Consider the following 25,464-nt stretch of genomic DNA (forward strand, 5'->3'; position numbering starts at 1 on the left):
CTTGCGTGACCCTACATCACTGCTGTAAGCTCTGAGGGGTGCTGGTGGAAGTAATAGCATCAAAGCTGGTTTTGTTCTGAATTTGTGACGGAAGCTCTATTGTGCTGCAACTACAATGCTGATACCATCACTGTGCAGGGCAACATGTCCTCAGCGCTCGTTAATCTCTGACGGGAAGCAGCAAAAAGCAGCAATGCTTATTTCAATAGCTGGAATTTAGTTAGTGGGATAAGGGAAAGAATGAACAATTTTGTACTTGGGAATGAAAACTTGGTAGGCAAGTACATATGTCAGAGTATTAAGGGCATGTGTTAAGGCTTATCAAACCCTGGCAATGCTTTAAAAATTAAAACATACTGAGGACACTGGAGAACTCCCCGAGTCAGGGAAGATCTTCCATGGGGTTCAGCTTGCTGCATATAGTGACTTTGTTTGTACATAGCTTCCTACTTTTGGCTTGGATGGACAAGGGCTATTTTGACAGGGCTCATTATCACCAGCACAGTACTGTCAGAAGCCTGTTTTAACAACATTGCTCTGCAGTTTCAGGTTCTAAGGTCTTTATTCCTGACTGTCTTGAGTTTCAAGAGATCACTAGACTACTAGTGTGTCTATAGGAAGATGGGTTAGTGTGGGGAAACAAGAGTAGTGGTATTGATAAATTGTATTTCAGATTATATCTCAAAAGCCTTCAGTCTTATTTTGGAGTAGAGGAAGGTCCAGTGTTTCCTTCGATAGAGCCTTGTGGTAGTTAATTCTTCTTAATAAGACATTTCTTAAAAAAAAAAGGGGGGGGGGGGGGGAGGAAAATAAATGTTCAGACTTTCCATGTGTTGTTTCAGCATTCAGAAATGTGGCTGCATGTCTCTTACCTGAAAACTTTCAAATGAGGATTTCCAGTTTTGTTTTGTATGGTTACTTTTTCCCCCTTGGCTTTAAAAAATAGAAATACAATCTGTAACGTGTATCACTGTCTACCAACTTATGCTGCCTTTTAAATTCCGTATTTTACAGTTAAAGACTAATCTCTGACAGGCTTGCAGTTAGCCTTCTTCGATCTCTGTATATTTAGAATTGTTAGATAAGCAAAGATTAAGTTGTTTATGGTTTTCAAAGGTACAAGATGGTGGCCAAAGATAGCTGCTGCCGGAATTGCCAGGCAGACTAAATGACTGCAAGTGAACAGTCTGGAACAATTTTACAGTATTAGCCAAAAGCTGGAGACAGCTTCTTCCAAAACAGAATAAATAGAACCACACTGAACATGAAAGCCCCTATTCTTTGGGGGTGGGTGGGTGAATTATAGTTAAACCTTTTAATTTGGTTCATCCATCTTACACTCTGGAAATGTACTCCTCAAGAGCAAGAGGTTCATATCGGTATTTACTGTAGTGATGTTTATCCATCAGATCGGGTGTTGACTTTGAGTTGAGCTATGGCTGTTGCACAGGAGACTGAGGACCAAAGTTCTGATCAGGTCAGAACCAGGCGTGTTTTATTTAGTTTAAACAACTAGCTTTCTTCTGTGCTGTCACACGTACTTTTCTATAGACTATTTCTAGAGAATTTTCCAAGTGTAAGAAAAATAATCCTGTGATACTGTCACCAAAAAGTCAGTGTGATTCCACAATTAGTATTTTTTTCAGTCTACAGGTGCTTCTCCTGTAAACTTCTTTGCATTTAGGTTTTCTTGGACATTGAAAAAGAAGTTAATTTCCTCAAGTGTTGCTAAATATGTGCCTTTTTTTTTTTTTTTCCCTGTGCCCTGCCTTCTCCATGGAAAACTTTGAAATAGTCAGCTTTCACTGTTAGTAGCTTGATAATCACACTTATCTCAAGAGCCAGTGCTGCCCAGCTGGTGGGTCCGTATTTGCTGTTTTTAAAGTATCGTGTGTTTAACTCCAAACGCATTTTTTTTTTCTTTTTCCTAAAGCTCATCTATACTTTAAGTGAACATAGGACTCCAAGTTTAGAGTCAGTTCTCCTTCTGCCTCTGTACTACTGGGGAGAAGTATTCCTGTAGAAGTCTTGGACACTGTGTATGATTATGTCTAGGGCTACATATGTCAGAGTAACCCACAAAACTAATAAACAGCTTCGTAAGACCCACTAGTCCTGCAGTTCCCAATGCCAGTCTCCTTAAGTGCTTTTGCAGGCAAGTCTAAACTATATTTTCCTTATATCTATAATAAAAAAGTCTTGTTCTCTTGTTTTTTTTTTCTTGTAAGCTACTAGAAGAAAACCTCGCTTACTATCCAGAGCTTTCCCACTAATATCCCTTGCTGTAGTAGGAAATCAATGCTTTAACGAGACTGAGATGGTATCTTGGATTACTAAGCTTGTAGTAGCTATGGCAAGCCTTCAGTGGTTTGCTTCTTCAAATTCCTCCCGTGCCTAGCTTTTTTTGGCTGATTGATGTTTCTAGCTCCCACAGTGGAATATGAATGTGGAGGTCAGTTGCAGAGATGGCAAAAAGTACGTGAAGTCTGAGACAATACAGCTGTAGAAAGTTCCTGGGTGTGAAGACAAGACTCTGGGATTGTGTGAGTGAACTGGGAAAGAAGGTGGAAGATTCTGGAGTGAGGAAAGCTACCTGTGATCCTCATAAGTGTGATAGCACAGATTTTCCATGCAGCACACAGATGCTCTTGCATGTTATTTGGACTGGAACTCTGATCTCAGGTTCCTAGAACTTGTTTTGTATGAGCACAACTCTTTGGCATGCAGATACAAGATGAGTTTAGGTACTTCAGCAAGGTTTGAGGGCAAGTGAAGCTGTTCCCACTGTCGTAGCCACTGTTACTTTGTAATGCCCGTCTATCTGTATTAGTCTCCTGAAGAACTTCATTGAATTACAGCATGATTCATACTATGTTCTGTGTACAGACCAAGTAACTGTCTGTAGCAGTCTTACCACTGGAAGAACCAGGAGTTCCTCTGCAGATGCAGTCCATTAAATGGTACAGCCTGGTTACATATATTAATTTTAGCTCTGTACTGCCTCCTGCAAATACTGTTTTTAATTGTGCTACCATCCGCTCTTAGTTCTTGCGGGTGTGCATACAAGCACATGTGATACATCCCATTTAAATTAGGTCAATTTAGATCTACCCTGACTTCAACCATTTCTATTGTATCTCATGTAAATGTTTGTATTTAATGATTAAATTAGATGAGTGTTGTTTACTAGTAAATGTTATAGTGAAAGCTAGGAATAAATGTGTGTTCTTGGAATAGCAAAGTCTCAATTACAAATGCTTCAAGGAGGGCACAGTGTTTGGAAATAAGTAGGAAAAAAAATCAGAGTATGAGTTGTCATCTGCAGATCTCCAACTTCTGAGAAGAAACTCAGGTCTTACAAATAAAGTGTGTGTAGGTGGATGATGTGTAGCCTTAAGATACTGAGTTTGTTCTTCCAGATGTTCATCTGCTTATACTGGGAGCAAACATATTTTATTTATCTGGATATTAAAACTGGAGAAACTCTTCCACCTTGGAACAGTTGAATTTTGGTAGATAATAACAAACTCTTTGTCCTTGGTATAGAAAAACCTTCTCCTTTGCAAGTTTGCTCTCTCCTAGAGAGATAGATATTAATAGCTTTTAAGGATTTGTTTTCACTTAAGACTTGACTTACAGAATTTATTTTTTCCCACAGTCTTGAACTCTTGACAGATACTACACCACTATTAGAAACTCTTATTGAGTATCAACAATGTCTTATCTGTGTGACCACAGTATACTCTTCACCTTTATGTTATCTTACTGATTTGTATCAAGTGATGGCTTGAATGCATGTTGAGAGGAGTACCCTTCACAGATTATACAGTTAATGGTGTTGCCTTCCTGCTTTCTCTCCTACTTCCTACATACTTAACTGGAATTCCTTCATGGTAGGAGAACCAGAAACCTAAAACTTAGTTCTTTGATATTCCGTATAGCTGTTGAGAATTTTTAAAAAAAGAGGAAGTGTGTGCGTGTGCACGTATATAAGAAGAGGATGTGAAACTAGTAGTAGTTAAGAAAGGAACAGGAGAGAGCTGGGACGGAAAGTTAACTTCTGCTAGGTTTTTGAAGCTATATAACTAGCTTAGTGACCTGTATTAGATTTCACTACAGCCATGTAAAATTTCACTTAAGTTACAAATTCTAATGGGTATTGGAAGAATTAAGCCTCCATGAAGTTGAATTACAGTAGCTCAAAACAATTATGTATTTTTTTCTGAAATATGTGGGGTAGGGTTTTACATTGGAAACTTTGTAATTTGGTCATAGCTACTTGGTAACAAGCAAAAATAGAACAGCATGTATGTTACTCATTGCAGGAGTCATGGTGATTTTCTGCTCTGAGGTGGGGAAAGTGGAGAGAATTACCATCACTGAATTAATTGTCCTGTTGAGTTTACTTTAAAAAAACCAGGAATTTGTTCTGTTTTGCAGCCACTGATCTTCTTTTGGCTTGGAATCCCATTTGTCTGGGCCTGGTAGAGGGAGTCATTGGTAAAGTTCAGCTTCATACAGGTATGTGGTTGTTTGGTGGGTGTTTGTGGTATGTGTGATTTTTTTTTTTTTTTTTCCCTGTGTGTGTGTGTTTTTTTTTTCTTCTAGTGCACTTGTTTTAAAGTCAGTGATACTACAGATAATACTATGTAGCTCAAATGGAATTATGTAGTGTTCTTTGCAACAGAGGAGTACTCCCCAAGTGTGTGAACTTGCCCAAATGCTGTGGATGCTAGTTCCTCTACTTCACAGCATATATTTTAGTTTGTCACTGTCATGTAAAACTGGAGAGCCACATTCACAAAGAGTAGAAATTTGTGGTTTTAGTTCTATCTGAGGCTCCATGTGAAAGATATAAAATTCTTGCACCTTTTTAAATAAACTTTTCAAGCAGATTTTTTGTTGTTCTTCTATGATGTAGTGGAAAAACTAATGATGGAAGTTTTCACAAACATATAGTGCTTGAATTCTCAATGCTGTATGAAAACCTGAAGAATAATTACTACCTTGGTAGATGACTATTTGAAAGTAAAAGGAATACTTAAACTTATTTGTAGGTAAATGTAAGACACTGCTATAAAATGAAAGCAGACATAGAATGCGGTGTGATTTAATGTTAAGCCTGTCTCTAACTGATTCTAGCAATTTTGTCTTGTCAAATAAGGTTAGTACTCTTCTAGCTTTAGTCAGCTGCAAAGTCCTGTAGCTGTAATGTTTATTTTGATATATACCAGCATTCTCTAAAAAGATTCTTCTGCCAATAGAACTCTGGATATCAATTTACCAACAGGTAGGAAAGCTAGCTGTTGAACTCCGCTTCCCTTACTGTGCGCTGCTCTTTTTGTGAATGCTTAGACCCTGCATTTAAAGTAGTGCCTGGCAGTATGATCAATACAGGTAAAGTTTCAAGTGTGTTCCAGGATAGCAGGATGGATTAAGAAATGGATCAGATGTTTGTGGTCCGTTGAATAGAAACGGATAAGTCAAGGTGGCAGTGGTATACTAGCAATAGGGGAGGGAGGAAAATGGGGACTGGTACAGCACTGGCCATGGCATGTTTAGGCCATGACAGATTTAGTTCTGGGAAGTGCTTGGGTCGATAGTTACTGTAACCCCTAGGTCTCCTTTCTGAGAATAGTAGTTCAGAGCCCATCTCTCCAGGAAGTTTATGATTATGTCGTCTTTCCAGTTGCATCACTTAATCTTCTTTGAATTTCACCTGATATTTTTGTCTGTGCTCACCCTACAGATCTGTTCCGCCATCACTTTTCAGGTCTGATGATACACAGTGGTTCAGACTGCCATCTCACTTTCTCTTCTCCTCATCTAGGTTGTCTGTGCCGTTCAGGATGAATGATGGCTAAACTCCAGTAATGACCTATTTCTCCTGTGGGAAAATACTCAATGATTGTTTTTTTAGCATGTGTGTTGGTGGGGGTTTTTTTTGTAAGTTTGGTTTTGTGGTTGGTTTTTGTGTGTGTGTCCGTCCCCCAACCGAGCACTTAGGTACACAAAGACCTCTGCACCCCCCCTCCTCACCCCACGGGGTCTAGTATAAAAGCTTTTGAAGGGGAGACCTTGTCACATGCTTTCTGGAAGGTCTAGTAGGTTTTGGCAACCGATTATCCTTGCATGTGTGGTTATTGTGAGGCACTTCCTCGGCTTATGAAAGCAGAGTTGGAACTTTCCCCAGCATGTGACGCTTCAATGGGTGCCAGCTTTCTGTTGTCAAGTAAATTAAGATTATCAGGTAATAAGCCTGATATCTAGTCTTCTTTCCATGTGTCCTGTGGAGCTACTGAATCAATTATGCTCATCCAGGCACTTCATTCAGTTGCTGCTTAGGCCAGTGGAAGCATTCTGTTACCTCTCTGCCTGGTTTAGATGATACCGTCGCAAACCGTTCACAGACTGTCCCTTCTTGTTGTAGATAATCTCGTATTTAGCGATGCAACCGTCCAGTAAACAGACATTGTTTTCTACCATGAAATGTCTGAAGAAAGATACAGTCTCTAGCTATTTATCCTTAGTCTTCTGCTGAGAACTGCTGTTCCCTTGAATTTGCTGACAGTTGTTGAGTATTCTCTGTTGGGCTTCAGGTGAAACAAGAGGTCTGACTGAGATGTCTTACATAGTCAATTGAAACCTGTTCTCGTCAATGAAATCTCGCTTGAGCTTATTCAAGTGTAGTTTTGTGTTATACTCTAGCTGAATCATCTAGCACTCTGTAACAGTAACCTGTCTTCATTAGTTATTCTTGTATCAATCTTTGTCACCTGGAAACTTTATCAGCAGCAGTTTTATAAATATTTAACATTGCTGGACCATTATCTCTGGACTTAGTAAGAGCACTGTGCTGCAGAAGCTGGGTGAAATGCTTTTCCTCCAGAGCAGCAGGAGGACTTGCTGGTCTGATTTCTCTTCCCCTGTCCCCAGATTATAAGGATCAGAAAACTTAATGTGAAGCTCTGTTGGTTAACTAGAGTCCTGGATGGGCTTGTCCATCTCAGAACCTTGCTATCAGCTATTCTTGGAAAGAAGTACTGGTATGTTTTCAAAAATGTTTAGCACATCCCGACTAATACAGGAAACTTCAAATACGTTTAAGTATTGAAGTTCCTACCTATGTGCTCTAAAGCTGTCACTAAGCCTTATATGCACTTTAATGTCTTGGGCATAAATGCTTGAAAGATTTTTCTTAATGCAAGAGTGCTGCAGTAGTCCTAAAATGACCGTGAAATACCCCTCTGGTCAGTCTTGGGCTGTCCTTAACTTAGCATTGAAATACCATTGCCAAATTCCTGTAACTAGGGATGGGATTTAACTTACTCTTAATCTTGCTGATTTTATTGCTGGCCTAGTACAGGAGAACTTGTAGGAAAGCTTCTGTGGCAGGGAAGCAGCCTTGTAGAAACCAGCTAGCCAATATTACATGGTTTATTTTTCAGTTCTTTGAAGAATTTTTGCCGTGAGAGGGTCAGTTGTACATTTGGACATAACTGCACACTCACACTGGAGATGAAAATCTACTTGAAGTATCATTTGACTCTTCCCCAATACTTAGTCGTCTTTAACATTAAGATGACTTTATTTTTTTGGGTGGGGGGAACCCAGCCAAAAAAAACCCTGAACAACAAAACCTTAATTGAATTTCAGAATGCAAGGATATGGTCTCTTAACTTTTTCTGGCCCATCCCAAGATGACTTGTAAGAAAATGTGGAGTAAAAATGGGAATAGAAAGAGAGGGAGTTTAGGATGTGTTGTCAAGATAAGTTACTGAAGCAGAACACTGTGCATCTTCTTGGTACTGGTGCACAATTAAAATTATCGCTGTGTGATCTTGCCAGATAGAGGCAAGCAGATCTCTTGCATAAGCATTGTCATCTTTATAGAATATTAATTTTGGGTTTTTTTGGTCCAGTTAATGTGCATACATACAAAATGTAAGTGTAGCCATTAAATTTCTTTTTGTCAAAATCCCAATACAGAACTAAAAGAGGTGTGGTTTTTTTTTTTTTTTTTTTTTTTGTTAGAATAAAGTAGATGGTAATGGTAGCCTGAAATTGAATCACTTCTGATCAGAGACTACTTCACAAGTTGATCAAACATTGTAGTGCTAGAATATGCTCAGAGTTAATATGGTATATCTAACTATAACCAAAGCTGGGTTTCTTAACTGGTTCCAGCAACTGCCACTTAAGTCAGTCATTGCCACCGCATGTTTTTCTGTTTTTTGGGCAAGGCACATTTATATGCAGTTTAATGTCTGTACTTGCATCAATTTGGTGTGCTCTTCCAGTACCGGTTAATTAAGACCCAAATTAAATGCTGCTCTCAATGTTCCATAGACTCAGAAAACAAGGGAAGTGGAATTCTTTCTTCCCTATCCCCAGGAAAGGAAAGCTTTTTTGTTAGCGTGCCTCTGAGTCTTGATAGAAACAATGAGTGGTTCAGCATCTGAGATCTTCAAGGAGATGTTGCTGCTGCCACTTCTAACTTTAAACATTGTTTTTGCATGCAACTAATTTTTAAGTTACCCAAGTAAAAGAAAGAAAAGAATATGGTAGCATAGGATTTCTCGGCTAACATCAAAATACTTGCAAAAATCAGCATTTATAGTAAACTTATGTACAGTTTGAGGAAAAGTTACTGCAAAATCATTTGGGGAAACTAAATGCTAGATTGTTTGGGAAGTGTTAGAGAAAATAATACAGCAGTGGTGTACGGACAGTGTTGAAGCAAAAGAGCTCAGTTCTTGTTTTAGAGAGGAATAGGAGGTAATAGCTTACTTCAGATAGAGTACTTTAAATCATGTTGCCCTCGGCTCTGCCGTAGTTCATAAAACACTAAAAATGAACATTAGATCTTAAGAGATTTAAAACATGCAGTATTCTGGAATGATGTATAGCTGTAGTGTTTTTTTGCCTGTACACACTAAGTACGCGATATTTTTTTTTACGCTGTTTGTGGAATTACTTTTTTAACTGTGGAAGCACATACTCTTATTTAGGGTTTCATTTATTTAATTATTGCTGGCAATTATAATATGCTGCTTCTATGGCTATTGTTGAAGCTTTTACTTTAGGGCATACTTTTATCTGCATAATTACTTCCTGACTATTTTCTTTTGATCTGCTGGGGAATTCCTGTTTTCTCTCAGTTTTTTATGGCTCTGGCTGTAATACAAATAGTTTTGAAATGTACACCGAGATGACTTTGAGTGCATTTTTAAAAATGATAAAAGGATACAGAACTCACTTGGCTGTATTAAGCTCTTAAATTCTTGTTTACTGCTACCAGGGCTTGTTAATATGAGGTAAGATGAAGAGTAGACAGAGAGGTTTTTCTTTTCCAGTTTTCACAAAGGTGTATCTGCATAGAAATGCCTTTACATCATACTTACTTTTCCTATGGAATCATTGATTATTTCACTGTACCTCTAGATGATATCCTGCCCTTTAAGAATATATCTTTTGTTTGTTGACATACACTGGTGGTCTCCTCAGTAGTAAGTTGTGTGGTTAACCTTCTGCAGGTGGGAATAGATGAGATTATAGGACTGCCCAACAGGAATATCTTCTGTACTGCCCTTCTGTTAGGCTTGGCTTGCCCTGGGTTTCCAGAGACTATATTATTTCTGCCTACTGGAAAGCAGTGCAGAAAAAAATACACCTTCTTTTTAGATGAAGCGGTAGACATCTTCATCTGTTGCTGGTGTTCTTGGCAGCATTTCAGTTTCCCCTTTTAAACAGGATTTTCTTAACTATTCATTGGTTTTCTCACTGTTGCATGGATTCTGCCCTGTTTTTCATCAGCTTCCCTGCTTTTATTCCCACCGTACTCCCATGGTTGCTGGGTGGAATCCTGGAGGCAAAGGCAGGTTTCAAGTAATTTTGCCTGTACCTGGACAGAAAAACTGTTCCAGCACCTGCTGTCAGTGAGGATAACTGTCTTGCTGGCATTTGCTGTCGCTCTTGTCCTTATTCGTTATCTTTTGACCAGTTTCTAGGAGACTATCCTTATGGATAGCCTCATGGCTTTGAGTAACCTGGTCCCACCTCAGAGCTGACCCTGCTTGAGCAGGGTGACATCCTGAGATCCCTTCCGAGCTGACTTCTCTATGTGATCCTGTAGAGATTATGATCCTGATGCTGTGTTCAGGAAGAGGTGCAGGACTCCCTTTAGAAGATCACATACGTTAAATAAGTGGTGCATGTCTTCATTTTCCCTTCACCTCCTCCCTTTTTGGTGGGCAGCCTTTGGTTCTCACAACTTTAATAGACCTTTAAGTCTATGCTGAGAGTATATTGGAAAATCTGGGAAAGAGAACAATCCTGGGTGGCCTGTGACTTCAAACACATTATCCTGGGCTTTTGTTAAGGGCTCAGAGGATAAAATACAGTTTAGATTTTACTAAGCAAGGAAAATGGAGTTTGTATTGGATATAACGACTCTAAATAGAATTTTCAAAGGCTGTATATTGGTGTTCAAAGGCATGATACATAACAGAATGTACTGTCAGAAGTGTGGAGGCATATTTAAGTGTACCATAGCAGGCTTTTAATGTCTGTGGCCTCTTCAGTTAAACTCTGTTGCTTCTCCATTTGGAGAAACAGTGAGTGTGTATGTGTGTATATCAGACTTTCTGTGCCTTTTCCATCTCTCCCAACAGAATGATCACTTTTGACTCATAAAACCTACAACATAAAAGCTCAAAAATACTACTAGCATGCTACTGATCTAACAAAGGGATTAAAATGTAGGGAACTAATGTCCAGGCACTGTTCAGCAGTCAGCAGGAATGTTTGTTGTTCTGTTTCTCTGTCCTTTTAAAGTGCTGAAGCTATAATTGCAAATGTTGTAGACTGAATGTGTGTATGAAATGCACCTGTTAGGAGTTTCTTCAGTGATCTTTGGCTCATCAATTTCAGTATGACTTAGATGCGTATACTTCAGGAATAATGTTGTAAAGCTTTAAATACACAAGAGCTGCTTTACGATGCAGTCTGTTTGCTCACCAGATTTAACTCATGAATCTTGTAATGAGATGTTACCTGTGTCTGTCTTGTTTGCTGTTTTATACACGACAGAAGGTACAAAGGGAAAATCTTAGCTTGCTTTATGAGCTCCAGCTGTTCTTTTCAAATTCTACTGCTGTTAGTGACATTGGTGGGAATGTGCATCATTGTAGAGATTGCCTGTTTGCTGTAGATGAATCAGTGGTAACCTTACCTCTAATGGGTAATTCTATGAAAGAATTAATCTTATTATATTAGAGACTGAATAAGTGTTTTTTAGCATTGTGGAAAAATTGCAATAGCAAATTACCATTCTCTGGAGCCTTCTAGTCCAATGGTTACTGGCAGAGGTTTTAGACTGGGGAGATGCTTCTGGCAGACTAATCAAAGTAAATGCCTGACAGACAAATCAAAGTATCCACTAATCTTTTTCCAGATTTACCGTGGTGGCTACTTTTAATTCGTCAGAAAGCATTAATTGGAAAACTTCCAGGAGACCATGAGGTTTGCAAAATAACAAAGATTGCAGTGATCCCACTTTCTGAAACAGAACCTCAGGATCTGGAGTTAGAGGTATGACTGTCTTCAGTGAATTCTGACTTTCCCCCTATCCATTTCAACGAAATTTAAATGTAAAATATCATAGTTAAGCAAATACCTCTCATCCTTTTTTCCTGGTGTATGCAGACATATTGAACTTTTTGTGCTTTTTAAATTCTGTGTTTTGATTAAAAGTTCTTATTTTTAAACACAAATCACAAGTATTTTCCCTTCCTAGCAGAACAATAAAATCATATCCATATTTCATAAAGATCCTTCAATATACCACACAAAACCAAAATTGTTAGGGTAATTGAGCAGCAGGTCATTTGAGAACGGAGCTGTATCCACTGGAATCATCCAAAGCTGCAGTCTAGGACAGGGACCTTTTTTTATTTAAAAAATAAAAAGAGAAAGAGCTCTTCTGATTACCTCATGATGACTAGGATGGTATGATTTTCAGTAAATCCTAGTACTCGGGGATGTGCACTGTGATTAGTAGGCTGTTGGGAGAACAGTTCTGTCTCCAGGCTCTCTTTTTTGAGTGTGTGGGAGCAAGAAGAGCTGCTGAAGCACTGCTTCAGAATCTGAGTGTTGGAACCTCCCAAGGTCTGGGATACAAGAATATGACTTGAAGTCTAGATGTAATATCTTCCTGTTCTTAGTCATATAGCCATCTGCTTGGTGCTTCTGTGCCTAGAAGCCTGTGTAAGAACTAGGTTTACAGTGCCCTCTCCCAAGTACTTCAGCTCTTTTACTCCTGAGGTTATCCCTGAATATCACAAGGTAGGGCTTCATGTGTGTGGGTTTTGTGGGGGAAGAAGCATCATATCTTTGCCCTCTGAATCGGGAGAAAGAAAAAAAATAAAATATATTTTATGGATGCTCTTGCTTTCATCCTGTTCTGGAATCTTGATTCTGTAACTTAGCTTCAAGGCAAACCCTTACTTTAAAAGTTGCAGAATTTTTTCCAAAAGAGAACAGATAAAGGAAAACCAGTACAAGTGAGTAATACTAATTTACGCTAATTTGGGTAGGAAGTTGATGTGGCTCTGGATACTCAGTCATGTCAAATTGAGGCAAATGGTCTTAAAATCACAAGAAAAAACGCCTTTTATAAAAAAAGGTGGAAACCTGCATGTTCCCCCTGTATTTTGGAATGTCTCCCCTAGGTTTGTGGACACTGCAGTCTGCTTTTGTAGATTTTAATTAAGATTGTCTTGACATTTTAAAAGAGTATTTAAGTATTGGCTTTAATTCAGTATCATTGTTTAGCTTTGTAAAAAGCATCACTTTGGGATAAACAAGCCAGAGAAGATTACACAGTCCCCAGATGACACAAAGTTTCTGCTGAAGACTCTTACTCAAATTAAATCCAATGTGTCTGCTCCAAATAAAAAGAAGGTAAAGCTTTCTACTGATTTCCTGTTTGTTGTTTTTTTTTCTTCAAATATTTAGTTGGTAATTCAAAGGTTATGGTGGATGATCAAATGGAGTACTAAGAACTAAAAAGAGAACTGGTGAAAAACTGCAGAATGTGCAAGTACTCTATCTTGAAGTTCAGTTTAATTTTTGATTATTTAACTGTGGCTTCTATAATCTTTCATTTTGTAATTGTATAATTTTGGCAGAATTGCTAGTAGAGTGCCTTCTTACCAGGATTAGCTTCTAGTGGGATTCTAAGCTTCCTCCAATTGCTTTTCATAAGGGTCTCATAATAAAAATTGGAGACAATTTGGTGCATGGTTCCTCAGAGAACACCATGCATTCTTACCAAAATGCTTTTAACATAATAGGGGCTTAAATTAGAAAGTCTGAACAACGTTTAATAAAACTAGAACAGGTAGATGCAATATTTCTTGACCTCTTGAGATTGAAACGTACTACTTGAATGTAAGCTTCAAATGTTAGTCTGACTGCTTTGCTAATGCCCTTACTGCTAAAAGTAAAAGTATGATATTTCCAAAGGTGCTGTCCCATATGTTTATCTCTGCTAGGAATTTTAAGATCCTGCTCCTCAGTGGGAGAATGTTTGTCCTACAGAGTTAGAAATGGCATCTAGCAAATAGGGCTGGAGCCTTTTTCAGTCAGAGAAAGGTGTAAGAAAGCCATTACTTTTTTTCAGATTAAAGAAAGCAAAGAAAAAGAGAAGCTGGAGAAGAGATTATTGGAAGAGTTATTCAAAATGTTCATGGATTCGGACTCCTTTTACTACAGCCTGACATATGACCTAACAAATTCTGTGCAGAGACAGAGTGCATGTGAGAAAACTAACTTACCACTGTGGCGAAAAGTAAGTGTGGGGGGTTTTGTTTGGTTGTTTTATATTCCCTTCTGGGGGATGTGCTGTTCAAGAATGTATGTGGTCCAAATTTGACTGGTCACATTATCTGCTGGTATAATCTACAGCAACCAAAGTTTGCCCTGTAACCAGCTTTAGTGCAAGGAAGTGAAACAAGTCTCCAACAGCATGTCTTTAATTGAGCTGTTATATTTAAAAGCAGTGAATGCTAGACTTCTCTGTACAGTTATAGTGAATAACACTGGTGTCTTTACCAAAGGTATTGCCAAACCTTACTTAAAACATTGCAGAAACCGCCCTTTTTGTTTTAAACAGGTTGATGACAGATTCTTTTGGAACAAGCACATGATTGAAGATCTCATCAGCATTGATGTGAGTTATTTCTAACAATAACATATGTTTAGGAGAACTATTCTTTAGTTTCAGTTGAAATGTTTGCCTAAGGCCTCAGAAGTTTACTTAAAAACCTGCTTGGCAAATAGGTCAGGATCAGGGCTGCATCTTCTGAAGCTGAGTAGCTGGCATTACCTTCTTCCCCAGCCAGCCTTCCAGCAGCCTTCTAGCCTGTGATCACTGCTAAATAATCAAACATCAACTGAATTTAAAATTTTATTCCAACAAAACAATGCAGAGTAATTTGCGTCATACATTTGTGCTGATTTCTGAAGGTAAACTTGAGATTTATGCATCTGTGAAATGGATTATCCTTGGACAGAGCTGAACTTCATAAGGAGGAGGAGCCAGAAAAGAAAGAAACTCTGAACTACAAAGTTGTCATCATACAAGAATTTTTGCCTTCCTAAGTGGAGGATACTCTTTTTCTCCTTGAACAGAGTAGCTGGTCAGTGTAACAATAGTGTAGAACAAATTATTCTGAACAGCTATTCAGAGTAGATAAAGCATTTTCCTGGCTAATGAGCACATGAAAAAACATAGAACAACCACTTTTTTCTTCAGTGTATGATGTAACCTTGTAAGTAAAGGACTGAGTTACTAACTACTGTAGTTGTATGTTCTTTTAAAGATGACCGCAGACACTTATATTATGCCCTGTGTCTCTTTCACTAATAATTTTCCATACTCTAATGGTTATGGAGTCAGAGCAGGGTAAACCTAGATGCTCTGTGAAGAGTTATGTATGATGCAGGAGTTTAAATAGTTGTATTTTTCATGTTATAGGATATAAATGGATAACCTTGAATTACTAGGGAGTTAAGATCTCAATTCTGCTCATGAAACTGAGGTTTTAGGGATAACAAAGCACTAATGTGCAGGGCCCTGAACAAGTTGGCTTGGGTACTAAGTGGGCCCATATAAAGCTTATGATAATATGTTCAGCTGAAAACAGACTAACAACATTACACTTTTAAATTTTTATCTACCTATATAAATGTAATATATGTCCACACGGAGGTTGTGAAACAAACTTTACCCAGTTTCTGCCTTAAGGATTACCTAGATTTCCTACTGTATCTGAACTGACTAGCCTTGTCTTTGGCATGAGAAGTTACTACTTCAAGCTCTTAATGTGCTTTAATATCAGGTGTAACATTCTATGGAAAATTCCCTTTGGGGAGACTGGAAAAGAAGCTTTTAAATACTGTAGGTTTTTTTCTGTCCCTAGATAGCTGAGAGTAGAGGAGGGCTTTTTGCCTTGCCTTGATTCAGCTTGCTTCATCTTTGCAGAAAAATCTTAGGTTGCTTTCTCTTTCTTCCTCCTGATCTAAAAGCCCTACAACTAATGGAGAAAAAATGTTGGTACACCTCTTACAGGAATAAGACAATGATATAGCAAAAGTGTCTGAAAACATGAATAAGTGTGCAAAGCAACTATTTATAAACATGAGAAATGGCAGAAGGAATTGTAGGTAATGTAGAACCAACAGGAATGTAACTGGGTTTTTGTAACCTTCAGAATGCTGAAGTGGACTTCTGGATTATACCCATCATACAAGGATTTGTGCAAATTGAAGAACTTGTAGTAAACTACAGTGAATCTTCTGATGACGATAAGAGCAGTCCTGAAACTCCTTCTCAGGAATCAACTTGTGTAGATGACATTCATCCAACGTTTCTGGTGGCACTTATTTCACGCCGAAGTCGGCACAGAGCTGGTAGGCAAATCTATTTCAAGGTATTGGGATTGTTCCTGAGCACTGGAGAGGGATGCAGAAAATAAAATTTGGGTGCTGTGTTGCGCAGCATATGGTGAGCCCTTGTCAAAGTTTTTCCTCCTTAAAGGAGGAAAAAAGGCTGTAGTGTGTACAGCACTAGACAGCTGTTACTTAGAGTGGTTACTAAATGAGCTTTACTAGTTTCCTCCTGAGCACTGAATGCATCTTTGGAGGTCACAGTGTGGAGGTGAAGTTCCATCTTTCCAAAGAACACCTTTATTAGGACCTGGCGTACAGCTGTCCTGATATGTTTCAGTAGCCCTGACTGAGAGTTAAATTTTCAGAAGTCTTTGAGGGCTTTGACAGCAGCTGAATAGTAACTTGAAAAGGCACGTGGGTGTGCGTGCCTGTGTCCCAGATGTTTATGTAGTGCCAAGGTGTGAAATAAGAGTCATGCCTTGGTCTTGCACCTTATTTGACGACTTCTAGTAGTAGCAAGGCAAACAAATTATTCCTTGTCTTTAGGAGCACAGAGAGAAAGGTTGAATCACTTTACAATTTAGTAAATCTTTTCAATCTACCAGACTTTTTAAGATACTCTCCACCATGTCAAACTCCTTTCCTACACAGTCAGAACATGTCCAAAAAATAAGAAAAAGAACTGGCGAGTTTACCCTGATGTGGGACTGGCCTTTGCACCACAGCTTACTTCAATGCACTTAATTAATTTCCCAGGAAAATTGTGTCAAAACACCTCTGAGCACATAGTTGAGGGTTTCAGGGTAGTATCTAGCTTGCAGTATGCCTTATACTAAATTGTTATAACGATACAGAAACTGAATAGGAGGGCAAATCTCTCAGTGATTTTTCTCTTACTGTTAATGACACTATACTCATCGGTTTGCTAGTCCAGAACATACACTGTGTAGAACTTTCTCCCTTGACACAAAAAGATTGCTTTAGTAAACTGATGCAATATTTTAAACAATCCTATAATTATTCTTCAATTCATTCTGTAATACACAATTTTAGCCAAGAGTTTGAAGTGTTTTCATTTCTGAAATAAAAAAACAACCCCTCAAAAAACCCCAAAAACCCAACAACAACCCAAACCCAGAGGAATCATTGACTTGAAAGCCTAAGATACTTCTCTGTATGATACAGTGATTATTTGTCAGGCAGCTTGTTTGTGATTTAAAAAAAAAAGTAACCCCTGCACTAAATTATCAGTATGCCCAAGACCTTAGGGAAAGGTATAATGAGATAAAGGAAGACAGCTGCTCTTAAGCTTAAGAGAGTAAAAGCCTAGTGTCTGCAGAAGTTGAGGTATCAAAAGTAAGGAAGCTGAAGTTTCTTATGTAATGATTTGGTTTGGGTTTTGATATAAGAGCTACTACTGGTGGCACAACATAAGTAAAGGCTATCTGATGCACTAGTCTAAAAGCCCCTGTCTGGTTAAAGGCATAATACTGCTTTGACCTTTTGTGACCCTATAAAGGTCCCCATGATAAGTATTTTATATTCCTTTCACTTCCTTATTTTTAACCTCTTCCCTTCTCTCCCATAGTCCTTAGCTAGTACAGTTGAGGTTCAGTTTAAAAGTTTGGTCGTGTTACTTCAGGACTTGGAACAGAGTTGTTCTGATTCTGTGGAACTGAATTTCTATGCTATAAACCATGGCCTTGAAACTTTTTCCAACTCTCTTTACTGAGTTCTTCCCCATCTATTGCTGCCATCTGCATCCTTTCTGAAATAACAGTGTAGTCTCCCTTGAGTAAAGGATATGCAAACACCAGTTCTGTGTAAGGATCAGATCAGAGATGGTTTGGCGAAAAACTGTTGTCGGAAGAGCGGTATCCGTTCTTAATGTGAGCATTAGTTATACAAGTTGAGGGCGATGAGGGGAGTCTTCTGTTTTGTGGGACATGCAAATATTCTTGGGCTGCTTGTGGGATCTGTTACTGTGACAAGTGGAGCATCTGTCAGTAAAGGTGGCCTTTAGGTTAATGGAAAATACCAAGCACTAAAGTTAAACTTTCTGCTGAACTGGACAGAACAGGAGCAACGTATCCTTTAGGGTGGGCTAGATATCTGGGACTTGATTGTGCCAGTAGACTGCCTTGCCCTGCCAATGTACTGGCATACCATGAACAGCAAAAAGTAAACTTCACCTATACAGTCAACACAACTTTTGGGGATTAGACTAGGATAGGAGTGAATTTTAGCCAAAAATCCATGATCAACAGTAGAACTCTCTTGTGTTACACTTGTTAAAAATGATAGTGGAAATTGTTAAGACTAATACTTGTATATGAATGGATCATTCTTATTCATCCTAGGAATGCGGTATAAGCGAAGAGGTGTTGATAAAAATGGAAATGTGGCAAATTATGTTGAGACGGAGCAACTGATTCATGTTCATAATCATACTCTTTCATTTATACAAACAAGAGGCTCTGTGCCTGTTTTCTGGAGCCAAGTTGGATATAGGTATAACCCACGGCCCCGACTGGACAAGAGTAAGTATTTGAGTGGAATAGCTGAAGATCGGAGTTCCCTTAGAAATGGGTTAGTTGAAGTGTTGCTTTGGCACTGGTCTTTCAGTGGCACTTCCTAGAAGCCAGGAATGACAACAATGACTTGATTCCAGTTAACTGCTGCTCTCATTGCCACTATGCAGAGCTCTGACTTCTCGTCCATTGTAAATTCCAACAGATCTTGAATTTTAATACTTAATGAAGTATCTGTTTTACGTCTAGTCTTATTAGTTGCAGTGTTTTCTGGGTTGGGAAGGGAGGCAACTTGGCTTTCTCTTGAGAACCTGCTTAGACATTCATGTCTTATGCGTACCTTTGTCCACAAAGTAAACTTATGCTGAGGTTCCTTCTGCATTAAGAACTGCTATTTCAATGTGGGGAAACAAACATTTCATAGAACATCAGTTTTGTAGTGTGCTTTTGTCTTTGAAATGCAGTACCATCTAGTGGATTTTGTCAGATCTAAATTTGCCTCATTTTCCACTCAAAGATAATGTAAAATCCAAAACATTTAAGAATACTAATGAGAATATTGTGGCCAACCTGAATGCTTGTATGAATTATGTATTCATACCTGTACTTTATTAAAAGGTAGAGGTTGACAGAATCTTCTCTAGGTTTGCCACTGTAAAGGAGAGACTTTTCTCAGAAACACTTTATACCAAATAACCTGGAGTTTACTGGAGAAAGATAATTTGTTGCCACCTCATGGAAATGAAAATCAAAATAAAATCATAAAGTGAAGAAACTCAGAATAAAACACCTCCCAATCCCTGCCCCTGCCCTCCCCCCCCCTCAGTATTTGGAACACTTGATTGGTTCCAACTGGAAGCTTGTGCTGTGACATCGGTTTATAGAACTGAGCAGTTCTTATTCGTTCATATCTTTTTTTCTTTTTTTATTCTTTTCCAATAGGTTTAGTTTGCTTTTTTTTAAAAAAAAAGTGAGGAATTGGATTGAACTTGATAGGTTTGCAGGTAGCAGTTGAGACTTTGAAGAATTAGTAGTGCCTTGAATCAACTGGGTGGTGTTTTTGGTTTTTAGTTACAAGTAGTTTTCTCCTTTGGGAGAAATGAGTAACACTTCTAGTGTCATGCTGTCCTGCATGTGCCCCTTTTGCAGTTTGCAAACGTTTCTTCTGAAAAAGCAAGTAGAAGTACAAGATGTGAAACAAACACAATCACTTTTCTGGGAGAGGTGTTTATGTAGATGTTTGGTGCCTATGTGAGAGGATTAAACAGGCATGTTAAATTTTTGTCCAATCTGCCCTGCATAAAAGCGAAATATAAGCAAAATTTAACAGTGGTGCTTCCTGTACACTATAGTAGTAGAACAACAGTGTTGAAGTTGAGCGAACTGATGAAAACGTCAAAAGTAATTCTGTACAATGTGGTGTTATGTATCTAAGTACTTTAAGGGAAGCTATCTTGGTTTTTTCGAGTACAGCTTTGGGTATAATTCATACTTCAAACGGGACTTGTTGCTGAACAGGCTTTTTCTAACACTGCTCTGACTTGTAGGTGAAAGTGAAACTGTGTCTTGTTTTCGTGCACATTTTGAAGAACAGCTGAAAAACTACAAAAAGCAGGTGAGTGCTGCATGATAAAATAGTTATTTTATGAAAATGTAGGAGATGAACATTCATGTTTTTAGTTTCTCTTGTTGATGATATGTCGTGTGGTTTTCTAGACGCTCACTGGCAATTGGAGGGGTGGTACGTAAATAAAACTTTAAGTTTTTCAAGTGTCTCTGTAAGTAACCCTTAAAAAACAGCAATAACTTACAGAAATCTCTATAAGCCCCCCTTCTGTGTACCTGTTCTGTAAATTCATAGCTCTTCTGAATTAAAATTCAGGTAGGCATGCAACTACTGGAGCTTATTTGATCTTGGGTATAATCTAGCAAAGATTGTAACTTCAGCAAGATTGCCTACAAATCTTTTAACTCTTGAGCTATTTGTCATTCCATGGTATGTATCTAAGGAAGTTGTGTAGCAGGTGACAAGTATTAATTAAATTTTTTAACAGGTTATTATTAATCTGGTGGATCAGACGGGCAGAGAGAAAATTATTGGAGATGCTTACCTTAAACAAGTTCTTTTGTACAACAATGCAAATCTGACTTACGTTTCGTTTGACTTCCATGAGCACTGGTAAGAACCCTTTTCAAAAGTGTCACTTTGCATCTTTACTAGCATGAAAGGAGAGTAGAAGGAAGGAGAAGAGCCATTATTATTTTACTTCTGCATGAAACACTATTCTTTTGAATAGGAAGAATATAGTTTGTGAACTAACGTGCTATAAAAGTTCGAGTTTGGGTAACCAAGCACTGCAGCTTGTTGATCTTGTGTCCCTGACTTGTTAAATATGCAGTTATTTATTAGGCAAAGCTTAGAAGTTGTTATGCATTTTAAGCAAGTTTCCTTAAACATGCTATGAATGTAAAGCTGTGGCTGACCTGCTTCTCAGGCTGTGTAGCTTTCCTCTTTAATTCTTTACAGCAAGCTGTTCCTCTGTTTCCCTTGCTTGTTTCTATAAACATACAATGGATTCTTTCAGGACCCTGATGCTGTTTTTCCATTATAAAATACACTGGATTTTATTTTAATCCAGTATAAATAGTTGCTGTTTTCATGACTGCACTCTGTTGGCGTAGTTGAGGGCAGTGTTCACATGCCCAAGCATACACAGGCATGTATTTCTCATGCTTCTGTCAAGCAGACTGCATTTGTGTACAATTATGGGGCTCTAAGAACTGTATTAATCTTAATTTCCTAACTTAATCTTAGGGATTGCATCTGGCCTGGGAAAGCATTACAGACTGAATAACTATGTCATCAGTAGATACTCTCTGAGAGGGGGAGGGAGGAGGGAAAACCCCTTCAGAATTGTAATGACCTTTGAGATTTCTTTCTGTAGGACTGTTATCCTGAACTGATTTCATACAGACTCTTTTATTTAAACGAGCTTTTGGTTTTGCTTGTTTGCTTTTCTCCCAAGAACTGGTGTAGTGGCCAGGACTGTTCCTTTTTGTACTGTGAGCATGAGTGAATAGATAGCAATACTGAAAACGAACTGGTGTGGTGGGGGGAGGAGGGGATGATGTATCTGTAAGTGGTTTTTCTGTAGAATTGCGGGTAAAGCCGGGTAGGCCACCCTGATTTCAAATCTATAGTGACCACTTTTGTTGAGTCTGTCTAAAATAAGAACAGAATGGTTACACATGCCTGAATGACTGCACACTTGTTCTTCCTTATGGAGGCAGCATTCAAGAATGCAGATTCCTCAGAATTTAAAGATCTCAATCTCTTGCCTTGGATTTGGATATCGAATGGTATTGTAAAATATTTCTGAATATTGGCTGCGATTTTAAAGTTTATCACAGGAGAGAATCTCTCCCACTCAGTCAAAATACTATCTTTGTTAGCATTGCAAATAATACAAAATAATTAAGAAAAATAACCACTCTGGTTCAAACTGACTCCTGTGAAATTCTGTATTTTAGCCGAGGAATGAAGTTCGAAAATGTTCAAACGCTGACTGATGCCATTCATGATATTATTCTTGACATGAAGTGGTGCTGGTAGGTAGTTAACTGTTTTTAGACTAGTATGAAATGTTTATAGAAAATGAAACTACATATTCAGAGGCCTTGATTTTTGTCATAACTAACTGATACATTTTGTGTTCCTCTCTTGATGCCCACCTTGTGCATCCTGAGTTTTTGTGTTCTGAGGTATTGGTGTTCTACACACGTAGCAGCAAAAATTCTGAAACACTGTTTTCTGCCTGAGGCTTACTGCATTTAACACTTCTAGGGTTTTTTATATTTAATGTGAAACACGCTGTGTTTGACCCACAAACCCTAGAATGCCAGCCTTGCTACTGGAAACAGTAGGCATGCTTGAACTTTAGTTTGTACTGATTAAAGTTAATGCATTGTGGTAATAAGTATGGCTGCAGTCTTCAATCAATTACTGTATATTTTCCAATGTGTTTTGTGAGTGAGATGTTGCTGTTGTTAGATTGTATGTTTCTGAAACTCATGCCTTTTCTCCTGAAAGCTCATTATTAGTATGTTTGAATTTGATTCAACATCTGATTACATACCAAGTTTACGGCCCCGATAAGGTGTATGTTGGGTATCTGGCCTGAAGAGGAGGATGGGTGGGAACAAGAGTTGTTAATTCGGAGTGGGATGTGGCTGGGGTGATGAGTGCAACTCCATGCTGAAGTTTTCTACTGTTTGTAGAAACTGATAAATTACACTGGGTGGCAAGTGTCTCAGTATGCTTTTGCTCTCTTTTTCTGTTGAAAGGGTTGACCAAGCTGGTGTGATTTGTAAACAGGAAGGCATTTTTCGAGTTAACTGCATGGACTGTCTGGATCGTACCAACGTCGTGCAGGCTGCTATAGCAAGAGTGGTCATGGAACAGCAGGCATGTATAACTAACATACTTTTTCAAGTACTGAATACCTCAGAACTTAATTGTAATCTGCGTGTTTGAAAAATGCTAATCTTAATCTCTGCTGAAAAGTCTTTGCAAACTGCTTGGAGAGCTCTGAAGCTGAAAGTAATATGTACAATTAAAATAACATGAAGTTGTTCTGAAACAGTGATGCCTAGTGTCCTCCTGCAGAGAGGAAATCACTGTCCACATCTTGGAGAGGATTCTCTTGTTCTGATTTAGTAATTTTAAGTTACGCATTAATACAGAGCTTAAAAATACATCCCAGCCCCCAAATCCCTCCGCGGAATGAGATGTTAAAGGACTAAATTCTAACTAGAAGTTGGATGCTGTTTTAGCCACTTTGAAGTGAAATTCTGTGGTGCAGTGGGGTAGGTAGGTTAGTTGTCTCCTCTGTGTGAGAGGAGTAATTAAATCACGATGTAAATATCCCAGATGGCTGTGACTACTACGCTCTGGAATAGTTTTCCCTGTATAGAGAAGGAATTTCCAAGCAGACTGAGAGACCTTCCTTTAGTCTTTCTCCTCTTTGCCCTGACCCCCATTTGTTTTTTGATGTAGAAGCTCAGTGATGATAGTCTTCTCCTGTGAATACTTAATAGTACTGTCACTGAAACTTTGAAGCTTCAGCTACAGCCCAGCCCAAAACGAGCAAACCTGTTTATGTTTAGAATGAAGGATGGTGTGGGTCCTTCATTAGGATGAAGAATGAATGGCTCTAACGGTTGTATCTGGCAGTTCCTCTTTGTCACCTGCTTTTACGAACTCCTGACATACTATAAGAGTATTGGGGATGAGGTGTGAGACCAGGAATCCCACAGCTGTTATTTTAAAACAGGATTTCCAGATATATTAACTCTGAGTTCAAGGGTAACCTCTCAAAATCAAGAGTTAGACTTTTGTGAAGAGGACTTGAGTAGTCATTGCTCTAGTACTAGCCTGTGGTGTGCTAGATCATTCTCATACTATAGCTGAAGTACTTTGGAATCAATCCATAACTGAGAAGTGCCCTAAGCATTGCAAGGTACATGACATAAATTAGAAGTCGGAGTTACATGTACCTTACCTTTGCACTTCCTTGGAACAATAGAACTTCTCTCAGCTGGAAACTTGATAGAGCTTTCAAAGTCAATGTACAGACTTGTATCAATTTTCATCTAAATTACAAAGAGTGCTTGCGCATTTTTTTTATTGGTAGTAAGTTGAGTTTTGCCTGTGATTTAGTCTAAATTATCTCTGCAGTTGGCCTAACATTTAGTGACTGCACTGCAGTGTTATGTATGAGCTGCTTTATCAATTTAGTTGGTATGTAAAACCACTAAAGTTTGTATTGTAACCAAGCCTTATCTTGGGAAAACTTCAAGTACAACTTGTTCTGAAGAGTAAGATATCTTACTTTCAGTATCAGTGTTAAACAGTAACTGTCCAAAATGTACAAGCATTAATAATAAACACAACACATGAAGTTGTTTTAAGGTTTTATTTTGGCAGAGGAGAAAGTTTGAAGATGGCACTTCTGTCTAGAAACAAAAGATTAAGTATCTGGTGTGCTTTTCTTGTAACTAGTAAGAGATTCCATTTTTTTATTTTCGGAACTATGACATCACAAATGCCTTTGCAATGAAAGATACTAACTTTTTTATCCCTGTTAAAGTTTTGTGATGTCTGTTCTCTTGATATTTCTCTATAGAAAATGGAAACACATCCAATACTTCAGGTACTTTGTTTTCCTGTAGCTAATTTTTTGTGAAGATTGGCTCCTACATCCATAATTAATGTATTACTGCTGCATCCAGTGATATGATGTTTAACAAATCAATGATTCATTGCTAACAATTTAAACTGTCAAAATATCAGAATGGGTTCCTCTTTCAGATCATATAAAACTTAATTAAATGCTTGGCAAGTGTTCCCATTTTCTTTATCAAGCTCTGATGCCGAGAATGATTTTTACCTTGACCCTTATGTTAATGTGTATGTCAAATTCCAGCTGAAAAAACTGGGTGTGATGCCACCAGAACAGCCTTTGCCAGTAAAATGCAATAGAATCTACCAGATAATATGGGCGAACAACGGAGATGCCATAAGCCGGCAGTACGCGGGCACAGCAGCCTTAAAGGTAAAGGTAGAGCGTTATCTGTTCTGGTGATGAGCAGTATTTTATGTTTCAGGTTTGATGTCCAATGGAGAACTCCTGTATATGTAAGTTACCCCAATATTCTGCATGTTTTTGTCCTGAAGATGTACCAGGCCTTTTAACAGAAGAATATTTTGTATCACACTTGGCTTGAGTGTCCCGGTGTCCTGTGGCAGTGCTGGCTGTATTTTAACTTAATTCTGTTAGTTTTGCATCTAGATAGGAAGCGTGGCTGAGCAAAGGGTTTAAGATCTGTATCAAGCATTACTTCTGTGTAAATTTAAGCATGGTTATAGTACTTTTAAGCAGTTACAGTACTTCCAAAAGATACTCTGAAGGACTGAAGA

At 38.4% G+C, this 25,464-nt stretch overlaps 1 protein-coding gene across 3 annotated transcripts in view; it reads left to right on the forward strand.

Annotated features, from left to right (window-relative positions):
- The window catches only part of INPP5F (inositol polyphosphate-5-phosphatase F), a 45,765-nt gene that overhangs the window by 10,978 nt on the left and 9,323 nt on the right, over nt 1-25,464 (forward strand). For 2 of the 3 annotated variants that reach the window (XM_037400151.1, XM_037400152.1), the window contains 12 exons: nt 4,441-4,521; nt 11,456-11,592; nt 12,835-12,963; nt 13,685-13,852; nt 14,177-14,233; nt 15,777-15,975; nt 18,315-18,494; nt 20,033-20,100; nt 20,540-20,664; nt 22,017-22,094; nt 22,830-22,950; nt 24,971-25,099. In XM_037400151.1, coding sequence (XP_037256048.1) covers nt 4,441-4,521; nt 11,456-11,592; nt 12,835-12,963; nt 13,685-13,852; nt 14,177-14,233; nt 15,777-15,975; nt 18,315-18,494; nt 20,033-20,100; nt 20,540-20,664; nt 22,017-22,094; nt 22,830-22,950; nt 24,971-25,099 — 1,472 coding nt within the window. The other variant, XM_037400153.1, reaches the window with a different exon arrangement.

The sequence above is a fragment of the Falco rusticolus genome, chromosome 9 (assembly GCF_015220075.1).
Source record: "Falco rusticolus isolate bFalRus1 chromosome 9, bFalRus1.pri, whole genome shotgun sequence".
NCBI classification, from domain to species: domain Eukaryota; kingdom Metazoa; phylum Chordata; class Aves; order Falconiformes; family Falconidae; genus Falco; species Falco rusticolus.